A 15499-nucleotide genomic window follows, 5' to 3' on the forward strand; every position below is an offset into this window, starting at 1 on the left:
GCAATTTTAAAAGGAAAGTATTTTTAAAGGGCCCCTCACCAGGTTTGACAATTTTGAGCTGACGAGCGCAATGCATGCACTAGGCGTTCACGATTACGTCTGCCAAAATTTGCAACGCTACGCGCAGCGTAAATGGGTCAATTTTCAAGCTGAACGCTGCTTGCCCTTCCTCTCGCGGGCGCGCGCTTTAGAGAATGAGGGGATGACGTACATGAGAGAATGGCCCTGCGTAGGTAGTAGTGCTGTGACGTCGCTCCTCTACGTAGACGACTGTGCTCTGACGTCGCCAACAGTAGCACGTGACACTGCGATAATTATTTGACACGACGCGTAGTTTTTGTAATTTGTTGCTTGAATGGATGAATAAAACTTGAGAGCAATAATAAAACACACAAACGGAATGTGTGCGTTTTCTTTTTGAATTTTTACTGCGAATCGCAGCGAGATTCGAGACTAATCTACCTCCGTTTCGCACGCGTTCGTGTTCTCGCGCTTTGCGCATCGTGCAGACGCCACCCTTTACAACGAAACTAATATTCCAGCGCGTTCCAGCGCTCATTAGGCTCATTTATCCTCCCGCGTCTAACTAGATGTTCATGCGGCACACCGCTAGTCTCGCGTCCGTACAAATGTTGCAGCTTTCGCGCTCAGTAATAGGTTGAAAGCCAAGTGATCGGCGAGGGCGCATTCGGCATAACTTGCAGAGATGAAGCGCAAAGAACGCCGCCACAACACCGCTCGCGTCTCGGGGGCTCGGGCTGGTTCGGGCGCGTCATGCGCTCGTGACATTTTGTGCGCATGACGTGATCATGCGTATGCGTTATGTGATCCTTCCGCTCGCGTGGCGAAGAGGGCAGGGAAGGGATTTGGCTTGCGAAGGCTACGCGGGGCGAGCGGCAAGGGTTTGCAGCTCGCCTCCTCTCATTATGGTTTCGCGCCGCAACAAATTATTGTTTTCCTCAGCTTCTAACGGACCGATTAGAAAAATTCTTGTGGCATAATGCTCTTTATTGGGCTCGCAACAACTTGCAATGTCTAACTAAAATTCGCTAGGTCACCTGGTGAGGGGCCCTTTAAGCCTGGCTCCACCAAGAATTTTCTCTCGCCGTGTAGATGACCTTACATAAGACACATAGATGCCACCACCTTTGGCTGTTAAGCGAATGTTTTCCGCTATTTGTGTATCACGAAGTGAAATAATAAGGTCAAGAAACGTCGAATTTACCAAGCCAACCATTTTCGTGCGTATGAGTCTACCGTAGCACTGTTTGTTTAGTTGGTATAAAGGCCCTGCAACACTTCTACAGGTAATCATCGAATGGCTTTATAAAAATGGCTTGTTGCCTCACGAATCGACTGCCGTAAAATTTTTTAGAATCCGTCAAGTAACAGCTGGGTTACAAGTATTTGTCCCACACTTCAAGCGTTTTCTCTCTCCTTTCGTACCAGCGAGCACGCTGAAAGCTACGCAGGGTTGGGGGGGGGGGGGGGAGGAGATTTGCAAAGGGGAAACAAGATGCGTCGTTTCGTCAGCGCGAGTCATGACATTGAGCACTTTCTTTTCTTTTATTGCGATAGCAATTATATGGACAGTCTCGGCTGGATTTTGCCGTCGCCGTCGTTATGCACCGTAATTGTATAAAAATGTATATATATGTCAAAGTCCCAAAGGAAAATAATTCAGAAAAATGCTTCCGAAGCGCGGAATCGAACCAGCGACCTCTGGTTCCCCAGCGCGTGGCTCTAGCCATTAAGCCAGAAAACGCAGATCCTTCAGGTAGCTAACTGCGAGCGTTATATACACACCCTTTACCGCTGGCAGGACTCAGAGACGCTAGGCGCTTATAAGCGTTTCTTCATTACCAGCGAGATGGCGCGAGGAGCGCAGGCGAGACGCATTTAAAAGTCGTCGGCAAACTCGCTCGCTTCTTATATTTGCGCAGGGAGAACCATGCCCTTCCACTGTCTGCTCGCGCGGTTTTCTCGTGGTGAGGGGAAGACGGATGTTTCGAGCTTTCACCGTGATGTCCGCGCTCATGTTACGGAGCGTACGAAAGTCACCCGAGCTCAAGGGACGCCGCTAAACTAACAAACAGAAGATGAGCGCGAACTATCAAGTGTCACAGCTCGACACGTGAAGCACGCTAGTTTCCTTCGCTGCTTTGGCCGCCTTTGCAACAGGAGCGCTGTTCAAACTGGGAGTATCCATTGGCGAGCCTCACTTCGTATGGAACCAGAAACTAATGCTATGTAGCATTAGTTTCTTGCTATCGCATTCATTGCTTCGCCCTTGCGGCGACACCGTGACTTTTTTTTTTCTTCGAACACGCCGTTTACTTTCAGTGTGATCGCGAGCGCGGGCACGTGGCGGTATCCAGCCAGTTACTATGTACGGACTATGTAACTCACGATGCTCAAATCAACCAATGGCCGTGGACTTTGGGTTTATGACGTAGTCATTTGACTTTATGGCATCATTTCTCGAGAGAAAAGGGAACGATTTCTAGCTGAATTTGAGAATTAATTGTAAATTCCAGGCTGCGTGCTGCGCTATAATATATGGGTCGCCTGTTCTCAGGAACCTCGAATACCAATCGGCAGTGTTTTCTGACCATGCAGACAAACTGTTGCAGGGCCCCATTTAAACACAAAGAACGGCAAGCCCAATATGGCGCCACCGAAACCCATCCATTAAATAGTCTATAATCTGTAAAAGGTTGTAGCTTGGCCGAGTCGGTGATATTACATTTTCATGATGTTCACAGCGCACGCGTGCTCGGTGGGTGTACGCGCTTTTTTACTATGCCTGTCCCATCCCTTTTTCTTGTATCTCGTCGTACGTGTTCGTGATGGCGCTCCCCATTGGTACAGATCTCACAATGTGAAGCCTTGCATTTTACATGCTTGCGAAGGTTGCTTTGGTCCCCACCAACGGCAGCATGTCTCTGCGCTCACAATGATTTCCCTTCACCTCAATATTACTACGCTTCAATCATAGGTCGGCAAACTCACTCATGAGTCGACTCACTCAGACTCATACCGAGACGTGAGTCTGAGTCTGAGTGAGTCCGGGTGAGTAAAGTTTTTGTGAGTCTGAGTCCGAGTGAGTTCGGTTGGGAAACATCTTGGTGAGTCTGAGTCCGAGTGAGTCCGGTTGAGGAAAATTTTGGTGAGTCTGACTCCGAGTGAGCCCTAAGGGCAAAATATATTGCATGAGTGAGTCTGAGTGAGCTCCACATTTTTTGCCGACCTATGGTCATATCTACTCAACTTTAGCATTACTATCAGCCCTATGTCAGCTCACGTTTATACTCCCGTATACTCCCGCTTACTTGAACGCGCTACCGTTCATACGTTAGTTCAGTATTTATTGATCAGAGGCGTGAGTTGAGGAGGGAGCGGGGGAGGAGGTGCCTTGACCTCCCCTCGCAAACTTTTCCACTGGAAGTTAGTGATAAAACTATCCCGTGTGAGTCATGACTTTCAATAAAAACGTCTTTATTGAGCTGCAAACTCAGATAACTCGTATTTGAATTTACGAGATCAAAAGGTGCTAAGTAGCGCACCGATTATGCGAGATATTGGCGTTAAAGAGCATTGACATTATGGTAGAGAAAGGATATTTAAATGCTAACGGACTCACGAGTCGACTCACTCAGACTCACTCAGACTCAGATCGTGTCGTGAGTCTGAGTGAGTTCGAGTGAATAAAATTTTGGTGAGTCTGTGTCCGAGTGAGTCCGGTTGAGAAAAATTATAGTGAGTCTGAGTCCGAGTGAGTCCGGATGAGAAAACGTTTGCTTAGTCTGAGTCCGAGTGAGCCCTGAGGCTAAGATATGCTTCGTGAGTGAGTCTGAGTGAGCTCCACATTTTTTGCCGACCTATGGCTTCAATCAAACACTGCTAAAACTACAGGGTCTGTTATGCATTCGCCTCAGACGACTCGAAGGCGAAAGCCACCCGGTGTAGCTATTTTACCGGGCACTTTATATCGACGTCCTACATTTGATAAGTAACTTTCACTAATTAACGCACTACCAACTTAACGTGCTTTGCTTAGCATCATATACCGGGTGCCTCAGCTAAGGGTAGCCATGTTGGCATGTCATTTGCACTTTTACACGTGTTCACTGCGCCCCAGCTCACTCTAGCCAGAGTTAAAAAATACACCGACGCGGTCAAACGAATGCTGAGTAAGTCACACTATTTTTGGTTCTGCTTAATTGCTTGATTAGGCAAGAATTAGTTAACAAATTCCAGAAGCATTGAGGCTGAGCAAAAATTTATAATGAGAAAGTTGAAGATGAGTTTGCAAAACATCCGATTAGAGAGTTCCAAACTTTCGATCCATTAAGTATGTGTTTTTCGACTTACTGCGGACGCCCGTAAATATACAAAAATATGCCACGTGACATCCGACGATTTATATTACATGTTTTTTTTATACGCACGTACGCCCAACGTTGCGCATATCGTCAGCCTTGCCTCGAAGCAACTTGGTTTTCCAATTCCAGGTATAAAATGGATGATCCGAAATTAACGTCAAGAAAAACAACTGATTAAGTGAATTGTTTTTATTCAATGTGTTTTAGGAGAGGCTGGTGCCTAAGTATGGCTCCGGCTACTCCTTCTCTTCCTCTACGTAATAGTTTTCATCGTGAAGTTGTCAATAACCATAAAACAGTACAGAATTTACACACGAAAGGACATTCACATTCCTAATCCCGGTACCACAGTATAATCATCCTCGCAAGAACAATGTTCACACGTAACGAATGTTCGCACACCCGAAGCGTCCGCGCTTTACAGAAGAGTTCATCAATGTGATCACACAGGTACCCAAAGAAGGGTAATTGAACGTTCGAGAGGCTCTTCTCTTCGTGAGACAGCTAACGAAACCAACATACAATTAAGCGTAATTTCCCGATAGTTTTGCTAGTTGTGTCTAACAACAGTCACTGGGCACTTGCACGCACTTCAGACACCGCTCTTGCTGTCGCGCACAAGCGCAATCAATTACAAAGATTTACGCAGCAGAGCGGAACGTTACATACGCCCCGCTTTTTTCTGGACTTAGTCAAGCGCTAAGCGACGAAGCAATTCTGAGCGAAGCACACATTCACAAATAATAATCTCTGTTTGCGGGAAATCACGCAGACCCATCGAACTGCGGAAGCCCCGACCGGGAAGAAAACTCCACCACCACGGGACGGGACTACCGTGTGGGACAGGAAGTGGTCTACGAGTGTCCCACAGGGAGCCTGCTAGTCGGAACTGCGTCCCGGAAGTGCGCCACGTCCGGCTTTTGGACTGGCGCTGCTCCGTCGTGCAAGTGTGAGTGATTTCGGGCGTCGGCTTTCTAGCTTTTGTCGGCGTTGAGTGTCGACTTGCTTCATATCTTGGGCTGCCGCCAGACGGCGCAGCGTGCTGTCATTGAAGTCCGGTGGTGTCTAAATGGTGTGAAGGATTCGTTTTTTGACTCATCGCGAGAGTCACCCGTGCTGAATCTGTTTAGTGCCCGCCTCGGTGGTCTAGTGGTTATGGTGCTTGACTGCTGGTCGCGGGATCGAATCCCAGGTGTGGCGACCGCATTTCGATGCCGCGAAATGCTAGAGGCCCGTGCGCTTAGATTTGGATGCGCGTTAAAGAACCCCAGGTGGTCAAAATTTCAGGAGCCCTCCACTACGGTAATCATGTCGTGGTTTTGGGACGTAAAACCTCAGCAATTATTATAGAATTGTAAAGAAACAGGCGTTCTTTTAACCAACGCTGAGAAACTAGCAAATAGTCCCGGAGCAGCTTCCGGAAGTCGGGCGGTTCTGTAAAGAAGCTGAGCGCGCGCATAAATTTCCGCACAATCGCGGCGCTATTATCTCGGTGTTTGCCTTGAGGCAGACTAGATTAAAAAAGAAAGAATAAAAAGCATAGACAAATAATCGAGCTACGCACGATCGACCGCCGCTTAAAGAGTGAAGCGGCTGCTTTTTTGGCCAGCGATAGATAATGTATGAAAAAAAAAAACCGCTCTCCTCCCGATGATATTACTGTTATTAGTATCTCTATATTTATGTATTTAAATATGCGTGTTGCGGTAACGTGCCGCGCGGATAAGTGCTAGATGAAATAAATTACGTTTTTCCAATAGGTGTGAAGCACGGAACCTGGGAAGTCAGCCCAATAAGAAGTGGATAAGAGGCTCATTACGCTTATGATAACAGAGGAAGTGCAATGTGTGAAAAACGGAATTCACGCTCCAGGTGCGGCGTATGCGAGAACGCAGCACTGCGCTCGAGCTTCAGATTTCATATCCTATGGAAGGCATTGTGAGGTAATTTATTAAAAGAAAAAAAAAGAAGGCCTGACGGCCGCTGTTTAGAGCAAACAGAACTGGGGCTTTTCGAAAAGAAACTTACGTGGGGGCCTGTGCACGCAAGGCTCAGCTTAAACATAAACAAGGAATTAATGAAGAAGCTCCGGTAAAAAGGTAACGCTTATCCATGTACTTTGAAATGGTCTTGTTATATTTTTTTTTCTCGCTTATCTCAGTGTCTTCTTAAAAAGCTTTTCTTACTCCTGCTTTGATGAGCCGCATTTCTCATTTTAATGACCTTTCATCGGATCCTGATCTGAGAACAAGCATATAATATATTGCGAAGGCACACTTATTGATTTTCTATAAGCACGGCAACTTAACATTCTCTTTTTCATTTCGATAGGAAGTTCCACGGATTTCACGTCGCGAATGGAAGATATTGATTGTTCCTTGAATCCCGCTTATCAAGGAAATGAGTTTTAGACCAAATTGTTATGCAGGAAGATAAACGCTTAAAGAAGATAAATTTTCTTTCACGGAAGACTGTATATTTTGTGAAAAATCAGCCTAATTAATGCGCCGGGATATTGCTTCCCTTCGCCTTGGGTTTTCGATTGTTCAGGCGCAGACTTAGCTGAGATCGCGAGTCTCTTGCTTTAGCTTTATACTCTACTCGCGGACAACTTTTCTTGGCAATGAAGCGGAGGCTACAGAGCTAAATTACGTGACTGCTGCCGCTAATGAATGCAGTCCTGCAATTGAGTCCGTGTTTTCTACATGGGATGTAAAAAAATATTGGAGGGCGCTCAAGTTTCGTCTTTAGAGTGCACGCGACAGCGTTATCGGGCCCCATTCGCATCGCCTTCTCAATCGCTTGCCGTGGCTCCCTTCTCGGTGGACACCTGAGTCATTCGTGCCGTGAGAGAATTGCATTGTCCGCTGTAAAGTCTCCCATGGTGTCTACTGCATAAATATCCTCCCGTCTGCCCCCTTCCCCCGATACTCACTCACTCAACTCACTCAACTCACTCGCTCACACACTCAACTCACTCACTCACTCACTCATAATGATTTTTAAGGCGCAAAGCAGGACAAACACAAGAATTATTAATCATTATGAACGTTCACCAACTTGCCCAACAGAAAGTTCTCCTAAATCACTCACTCACTCACTCACTCACTCACTCACTCACTCACTCACTCACTCACTCACTCACTCACTCACTCACTCACTCACTCACTCACTCACTCACTCACTCACTCACTCACTCACTCACTCACTCACTCACTCACTCACTCACTCACTCACTCACTCACTCACTCACTCACTCACTCACTCACTCACTCACTCACTCACTCACTCACTCACTCAACTCACTCACTCACTCAACTCACTCACTCACTCAACTCACTCAACTCTCTCTCAACTCTCTCTCAACTCTCTCACTCAACTCACTCAACTCTCTCTCAACTCTCTCACTCAACTCTCTCACTCAACTCTCTCACTCAACTCTCTCACTCACTCACTCGCTCTCTCAGCTCACTCGCTCAACTCACTCACTCAACTCACTCGCTCAGCTCACACACTCACTCACACGCTCACACAGCTTTCTCGCTCAACTCACTCACTATAGAGCAGTAAGATGGTCACCATTTTCAAACACATAGGGCAATGCCAACATGCCTGGCTCAAGACGAATCACACTGTATACTGCATTAGTGGTGCTATCACCTCTGAACAGACAGCAAGCTGGTGCAGCATCTAAGAGGCAAGCGTATTGGCCTAGAATGTTCGTCCGGCGGAGCTTCCATAGCTGTGCCTGCCTGCACCACTCGCTAGCTCTGACATAGTGACCACGTGCTGAAACGATACTTGTCCCCCCCCCCCCCCCCCCCGCCCGTTTCTTTTTTCTTCAGTAGACGAAGAACTCTGCAGAAAATTGCTAACATTGAGCTAGAACCATTGTCCTATATTGCGGCTTGTTCCGGAGTGAGGGAACGTAGACGTTCCCATTCAGCTCGTGATCTGCCATTTTTCTTTTTCTTTTATAGTTCAGTTTAACTTCATTACAGCTTGTGTGATCGCGATCCGCATAACGCGTCGCCATGGTGTTCATATGAGTGTTGTAACGCTACAGACCTGGACTGCGGTGCTCCGGATCCCGTGGACAACGGCCGCATCGTGCTGCTGCATGGCCGGACGACGTACAACGCCACCGTGGAGTACGTCTGTGACACGAACTACACCTTGGTGGGCCAGCCGCGGAGAATCTGTGGACCCGAGGGCAGGTGGAACGGGACGAAGCCGTCCTGCCTACGTGAGTCGACCCGAACCCTGTAATGCCCAGTGCATGCTACACAATCTGATGCCTAACGATGCTGATGTAGGCTCTAGTGATGTCAACAGACAATGAAGCCAAGGAAAGAATAGGGGTCATTATTTGTAATCTGCAAACTGTAGTGTACTAATTATGACACAAATTGAAAGAAATGAAAGTGATCGACTTTCTTTGCACAAAACTACAAGCAGTACCAGAAACGCCGAGGAATGACACATACGGAACACATCAGCGTAAACTATTAACTGTTTAACGCGGTGACGAACACAAGATATATGCATAAGCTACACACAGGCGCAGAGATTCCCTAGCTACCGACGCCATGTAGCCCTGTTAATCAGCTGTAAGGCTGCAAGTTTCCCAATGTTTTAAACGAAAGAAAATGAAGCGATGACATGTTTAAACGAAGTGGTCAGAGTTAGTCAATACCGTCCCATTATGGCGTGTACTTCAAATCTCGAAGTGTCCTGTCGAAAAGGTCGGTTCAACGTAAAAAAACACTGCGTGAGATGTTTGCACAATCTCACATTTCTCTGAGCGTTAGCGTGAGCGTTTCGCAAATGTAGACGCGGTCAGCGTCTTTCAGAGACTAAATTTTTCATGTGGCTCACGTTCAGAGTAAAGTGGATTCCAACAATTGCTGGATGCGAAAGTTGTGATCCCCTCGAACCGCCCCGCAAAAAGTGCAAGTAATCTTACAATGGGTGCTAGGTTCTGACAGTTCTTTCTCTGTCCGTGCTGAGAGCACAGCAAACTCAGAGACGTGAATGGGCAGAAGGACCTCATTTCTATTCAAGGCAGCCGCGGACAGCCTTGGCAGTGTTTTATCGCGGATGGGCTCCTCTCGAGCCGGATCAATTGCACTGTCAAAAACTTCCAAAAAGTCTTCACACTAAACGTGTTTATTGAAAGGCCTTGGCGTTGTGAAGTTCAGGTCCCTCTCGCGCCCACAGCTCAGGAACGTGCTTTCGCCTATCAATCGCCGATTAACTTTCTGACGAAGCTGCACTTTCAATTACGTTAGCGTTATGGATATGTTTTTTTTTTAACTGCGATATAGGCTTGCCGTTGAGGTATAATGCTGTATGCTTATATGTATATTATGGGTGTGCAGCGAGTCCTGTGTTGCGTATCAATTAAGCAGTGTTTTGTGGAATTCGATAGCGTGTATCGAGCGGCCATAGTTGTTCGCGACACTGTAGCGGAGGCCGGCTTTGCAGTAGGAGACGGGAGCGTTCCATTTGTAAACTTGGACATGTCCATATTAAATGGTTAGCAAGTACCTAAATAAAGGTGGCATACATTACTGGGACATGGGACACCTTACTGATGCAGCGCAAATAAATATACATGGCACATTTACGTTTTGCGTAGCGTTGTTCAAGGTCAAGTCGGCATGCATCGGTAATTGTGGAACTTTCCAGAAGAGAAAGAAGGTTCAATATTTGGTTGATCGATATGTCTTAAAATAATATTTAGCCCATGGAGTGACCATGGAGGGGTGCACATGGAGCCCATGGAGGGGTGCACGAACAAGAAAATGAACAGTACACAATATGGCTAAGACTGTGCCGTGGGCAATAACAATAGAAAAATTGATTGTGCAACATAACACTTTTTGAATTTTTGTTGCGCAGTGAACGCGCAGGCGTACAGAACGCACATATAAAGTGGATATTCTGAGTTTGCAGCGGCGCAGTATATTATTGTGGCGCCATTGTAGCATGCACTCGGTGAGCAGTTTTTGCATGAAGAACAGTGACGATGACTCCGGTTTTCAAAATGGCACTAGCCCCAGCTACTCTGTGTGTGCACCATGCGCGCTGTGTTATTCAGAGACGCCATCATTGTACGCCGCATGCGTGCCGCGCGTGCTATACGCACCTGCGGCTGTGAATTGCATAGCTCGGTGTGAGGACGCATTCCGCCAGGGAAGGTTTTCGCCTGTCCCGTTTACGACAACCGCCATCTAAGGTTCAGTTTTATACCATATTGCTTGACATTTGACACGTGGATGACTCTATAAATGCGTAAACTAGTGCTGGAAGTGCGATGAAAAAGTTACTGAGTTTTAAATCCTGCGAACTTATACTTATCACGAGCGAAATGTATGTCTGCAATGGTTTTGCAGACTATGTACACAGTGTACCATTAAACCTTCGCCCGGTCACGTGGTACCGCAGTGGCGAGGCTCGAAGCAAGCGCAGCTGCTACGCCTCTCTGCAACGGATCAAGTGACCTGACGTCACGCCTGACACTCTTTCGCTCCGGCGGCTCAAGGCCATTGCGACGTGATCAGTGACCTTGGGAGACATGGCGTAGTAGAGCTCTAGCTCTAACAATGATCAGTCTGTCAAAATTATTGAATGAAGTACCCCGAATACACGCGAAGTGGCATTAGGTCCAAGAAAGAGAACAAATGTTATACGAGTCAATGCATCTTAATGGTTTGACAAATACTTCTCTGGTTAAGAGAATGTGCCTCTGGGCAAATGTTATTAACAGAGCAGCTTTTATAGCCGGGCGTAAGGTGCAATCCGTGGACTGGAAAATGTGGCCAAGCAATGAACCAGCACGCACTCTCTTCGTCCTCATCTTCACCTTCCGCTTCGCTCCCAGAACACATTCACCATCTACTCGGCCAATCCCCTGCATTGGGTATGAGCCATGCCCAGAGGGCAAAAACAACAACAACAACGTTCGCCGATTTCTCCGGTGCGGGATGCAACAATTCTGATGAGCGACACAACGAGTACAGAGAGAGAAAGAGTGAAATTCTAGGGGAAAAAAATTTCTTCGCGACGCGAGAATCGAACCCGCATACCAAGATCCGAAGGCGAGCATACTAACCACTCGGCTAACTAGGCACGCTAAGAGAACATAGCATAGTCTTTTAAAGTACACTATAGTAAGGGGGTGGGAAAAGGAAGGGAGGATGAGGACATATGTGAAGGTGAGGAGGAGGGAACGCAGGAGGAAAAAGAGAAAAGCATAACGTAGAAAGAAAGAGAAAGAGAGAAATAGAGAGAACGAAATGCATAAAAACAAAGGATAGTAAGAGAGAGAGAAAGGAGAGGAAAGAAAGATAGAAAGAAAGAAATAGAAATAAACAGAGAAAAAAACGTGAACAAAAAACGAGAGAGAAGAGAGAAAGAAGCAGAGGAAGAATGAAGGAGAAAATTTGCAGCGCTTAGAGAAACAGCAACATCCAGGACAATTAGCCTAGGTCGCATAAGCACCGCTGTCTCTTTAGCATTGCCCCTACATTGCAAGCTACGCTATTTTTTTTCATTATTTGTACAACGCGGTAGACAAAGCTGCATGTAGTTCCTATTAGTCTTGTTTTCCAAGAACACCACAACACATTTACGTTGCTTACATTCCTGTTTGTCCACCTCTTGCAGGGCTACTTCGCGCTTAAGTAGCTATATGGAAGCAATGAGATTTACACGACTCCTTTGGTTCGGCAGGTCGCGGACGTGTAACAGCTGCAGCAGTACTATCGCATTTGAAACAAAGCTGAACGCAATGCATTGGCGAGAATGAGGAAGTGGACTTGATATATACTCAGTATGTTTTGCAGCGCAATGAAACGAAGACAAGAGAAGACACATAAACGACATAGACTGGCGCTGATGTCAGTCTATGCACTACATGTACCAACTAGCCCATCAACGGATCCTTCTAGAGGAAGAGAAGGAGGAGGAAAGTTAGGAAAGGCAGGGAGGTCAACCAGACGCGCGTCCGGTTTACTACCCTGCACTGGGGGAAAGGTATTAAAAGAAAGAAAGAAGAGGGAAGAAAGCACTGGCAAGGTACATGTGCGCCTGTCCATTACAGCCCTACAAGCGATCGCTTTACCCGGTCGATTTTAAGAACAGCATCAATGTCCGCGTCGCTTTGCTGGCCTGCGATGCGTAGGGCCACGATCAGACGATATCTTCCTAAAACGGTCTGTCGTCTAGTTTGTTCAGTGCAGCGCGAAGAACGTTGCGCTCGCTCACGATGCGACCACAGAAACGCAGTAGCTGTTCTATCGTTTTGTTGCACGAACCACATCTGGAGGTGCCTGCCATTCATATGCGAAAAGAGTATGCCTTTGTGAAAGTCACTCCTAACCACAGGCAGATGTGCTCATTCTATCTTTGCATGCCTCTTGTTGCAGAGAGCTACTGCACTATGCTGTCTCCGGTGCCGAGCTCTAGCCTGGACGTGCAGGGGCGCCGGTACGGCGACAGGGCGCACTACAAGTGCGACATCGGCCACAAACTCATCGGCAACGACACCCGTTACTGCCAGCTCGGAGGAACGTGGAGCGGAGATGATCCCACCTGCAAATGTGAGCCTGCTTTTACTGGCACTCAAAGCTGTGTAGTATAGTAAAGTCGGTTTCATGAGGTCTGATTTATGAGGTTTAAGGGATCCCACATTGCTGCAGTACATCGTGCGATGGCCGAGCCAGGGATGTGTGTGTGTGTGTGTGTGTGTGTGTGTGTGTGTGTGTGTGTGTGTGTGTGTGTGTGTGTGTGTGTGTGTGTGTGTGTGTGTGTGTGTGTGTGTGTGTGTGTGTGTGTATATATATATATATATATATATATATATATATATATATATATATATATATATATATTGACACATTCTTGGGGATTACTGGAGTATTCATAATCCATTGTAGCTGAATCAGCGCACAAGACTAGGACTAAGAACGACTCAACTAACACGACACTTGCTGCACTCAAATGCTATCGTCGAGTGCAGCAAGTGTCGTGTTTAGTGTGTGTTTTTTAGCGTAGTTCCCTGTCTGCTTCATCTACGCGGAGTGATGATCAATCATCAACTCGCCCAGTTGTCCACTTTACCAGAATATTTGTTCTTTTGTCACACAGATATCGACTGTGGCGAGCCTCGGCCTCTGGAAGATGGTGACGTGTACCTAGTCAACGGCACCTCGACTTACCTGAGCGTGTCCCGTTACTCCTGCGGGGACAACTTCACTTTGAATGGTGTTGACACGAGGACGTGCCTAGAGACAGGTCTCTGGAGTGACGTGGAGCCTTCCTGCGAAAGTGAGCCTCTATGCACAATAAGCGACGCGGCGGCGACCGTTGCACGCGAAGCCATGCTCGTCAATGCGACCGAGCCTCCCGAGAACTCCAGGGTGCCCACGAAGACGCATCTCTAATATTCCCGGCGGTGGCATGGACCATTCTTTTGCTTGACAAGCAATCTCGCTTGAGAAGCATATACGCTTGTGTTCTGTGCACACCCAACCTAGTTAGGCATAGATTCTATTGAGTAGGTGGCATATATCTAGAAAAATATCCTACTTAAATAAGTTGAACATATGTTGAGCGAATGTTCTTTAGCATTGGGTTTTATTCGGTCAAGCTTGGTTGGCTTGTTTGTTTGTCTTTTCTATAGACAGGCTTAGCCTGGCTGTCTGGACCGGCAAGTGCTCCTCCTGTTAGGCTTTTTCACTATTTATTGCATTGTTTATTTATCCTAGCAAAATGTCTGCAAGCTTCTTGCCACTGTTCTGTATGTCACAATATTATTTCACGTCACTTTCACCCAAGTCAAGGACAGACGGGTACAATGCGCCTATTTTTGCGATGTTGCTGATGTGATAAGACCTGCAAAGAAATTATATATTTATGATTTTCTTCCAAATAAATGCAGAGGATGCAGCCGGTAATCTTATAACTCTTTTGCGGTGTAAATCACTTCTAGTGACTCGTACATATTTTATTTTTCGTCGTTGTTGAAAGGAAAGTTGAGGAGAAAGTTGCGCTTTACTGCTGGACCTCACAAGCTGCGAGGCGACGTGGCCAATCGTAGTGAGTTGCCGGAAATGAGGTGCGAAGGCACTGCCAAAAACAAATAAACTGTAGCAATGAAATATAGAGGAAAAAAAATAGTCCCGCAGGCGATACGTTACAGGAGATCTGAAAAGCTGTTGATTGGCGGGATCGAAATAAACAAAGTTGTTCATCAGACTTCAATCCCTCTGTTATTTTTATTTGACGCATGGCTGCATTCATTGGGAATTGTTTATCGAGTTATGAATTATTAGGTAACGAAAAAAGTTAATTAGATCAAGCAGGAAGGCAATCAGTTGACAAGTTTGTTGTCAGATGGACGATAAACGTTTTTATTATGCAATGGAGTACAAAAGCGAACGCCGTTGTAGAATACACGAAGAAACGATAAAATACAAAAATGTCGAGCGAGAATAGCGTGCATTAGTAAATAATATACCTACGGCAGTGATAAAAACCTCGGGTAAGGAGAAATTCTCACCGATAACGAATTGGAAAAAGTTCTGCTCGATAAAAGTTCTGGACGTTCTAATGCTGCCATGTTAAAGCATTTCTGTCCATCACAACGCCAACGCAGTGATATCGTGCGGGGAGCCAGAGATTCCACTCGGGGGTTACGTGATCGAAGAGGATTTCCAGGTCCACGACACGGTGCACTATAAGTGTCACCCGGGCCACATCATGGACGGTCCGGACTCCAGAACGTGTCTTCGCAATGGACAGTGGTCCGACATCCCGCCAACCTGCACTTGTGAGTTCAATCACTGTTTGCTGGTTACAAGGCTGCGCTGGTTACGGAACCATGCTATCATCACCGAGGAATAACATACAACGATAACGGAATTACCTAATGAAACCAATAGACGCGTTATCCGGAGGTTGTAGGTTCGAATTACTACCGGCGGGAGTGTTGTTTTTTTGTCCGCTTTCATTCCTTTCCATTTATGTAATAATTATTACACCACGGTTAAAGACTACAAACAATGTCCCCGACAATTGCTTGCTTCTTTGTCTGTTTGTTTCATCCG

General features: G+C 46.5%; 1 protein-coding gene across 2 annotated transcripts in view; it reads left to right on the plus strand.

Moving 5' to 3' along the window:
- The window catches only part of LOC119406988 (CUB and sushi domain-containing protein 3), a 230183-nt gene that overhangs the window by 187182 nt on the left and 27502 nt on the right, over positions 1-15499 (plus strand). For both annotated transcript variants that reach the window (XM_037673808.2, XM_037673809.2), the window contains exons 10-14: positions 5158-5334; positions 8452-8631; positions 12818-12991; positions 13539-13718; positions 15049-15222. In XM_037673808.2, coding sequence (XP_037529736.1) covers positions 5158-5334; positions 8452-8631; positions 12818-12991; positions 13539-13718; positions 15049-15222 — 885 coding nt within the window. The remainder of the gene's footprint in view (positions 1-5157; positions 5335-8451; positions 8632-12817; positions 12992-13538; positions 13719-15048; positions 15223-15499) is intronic.

Source organism: Rhipicephalus sanguineus, chromosome 10 (assembly GCF_013339695.2).
Source record: "Rhipicephalus sanguineus isolate Rsan-2018 chromosome 10, BIME_Rsan_1.4, whole genome shotgun sequence".
Lineage (NCBI taxonomy): Eukaryota > Metazoa > Arthropoda > Arachnida > Ixodida > Ixodidae > Rhipicephalus > Rhipicephalus sanguineus.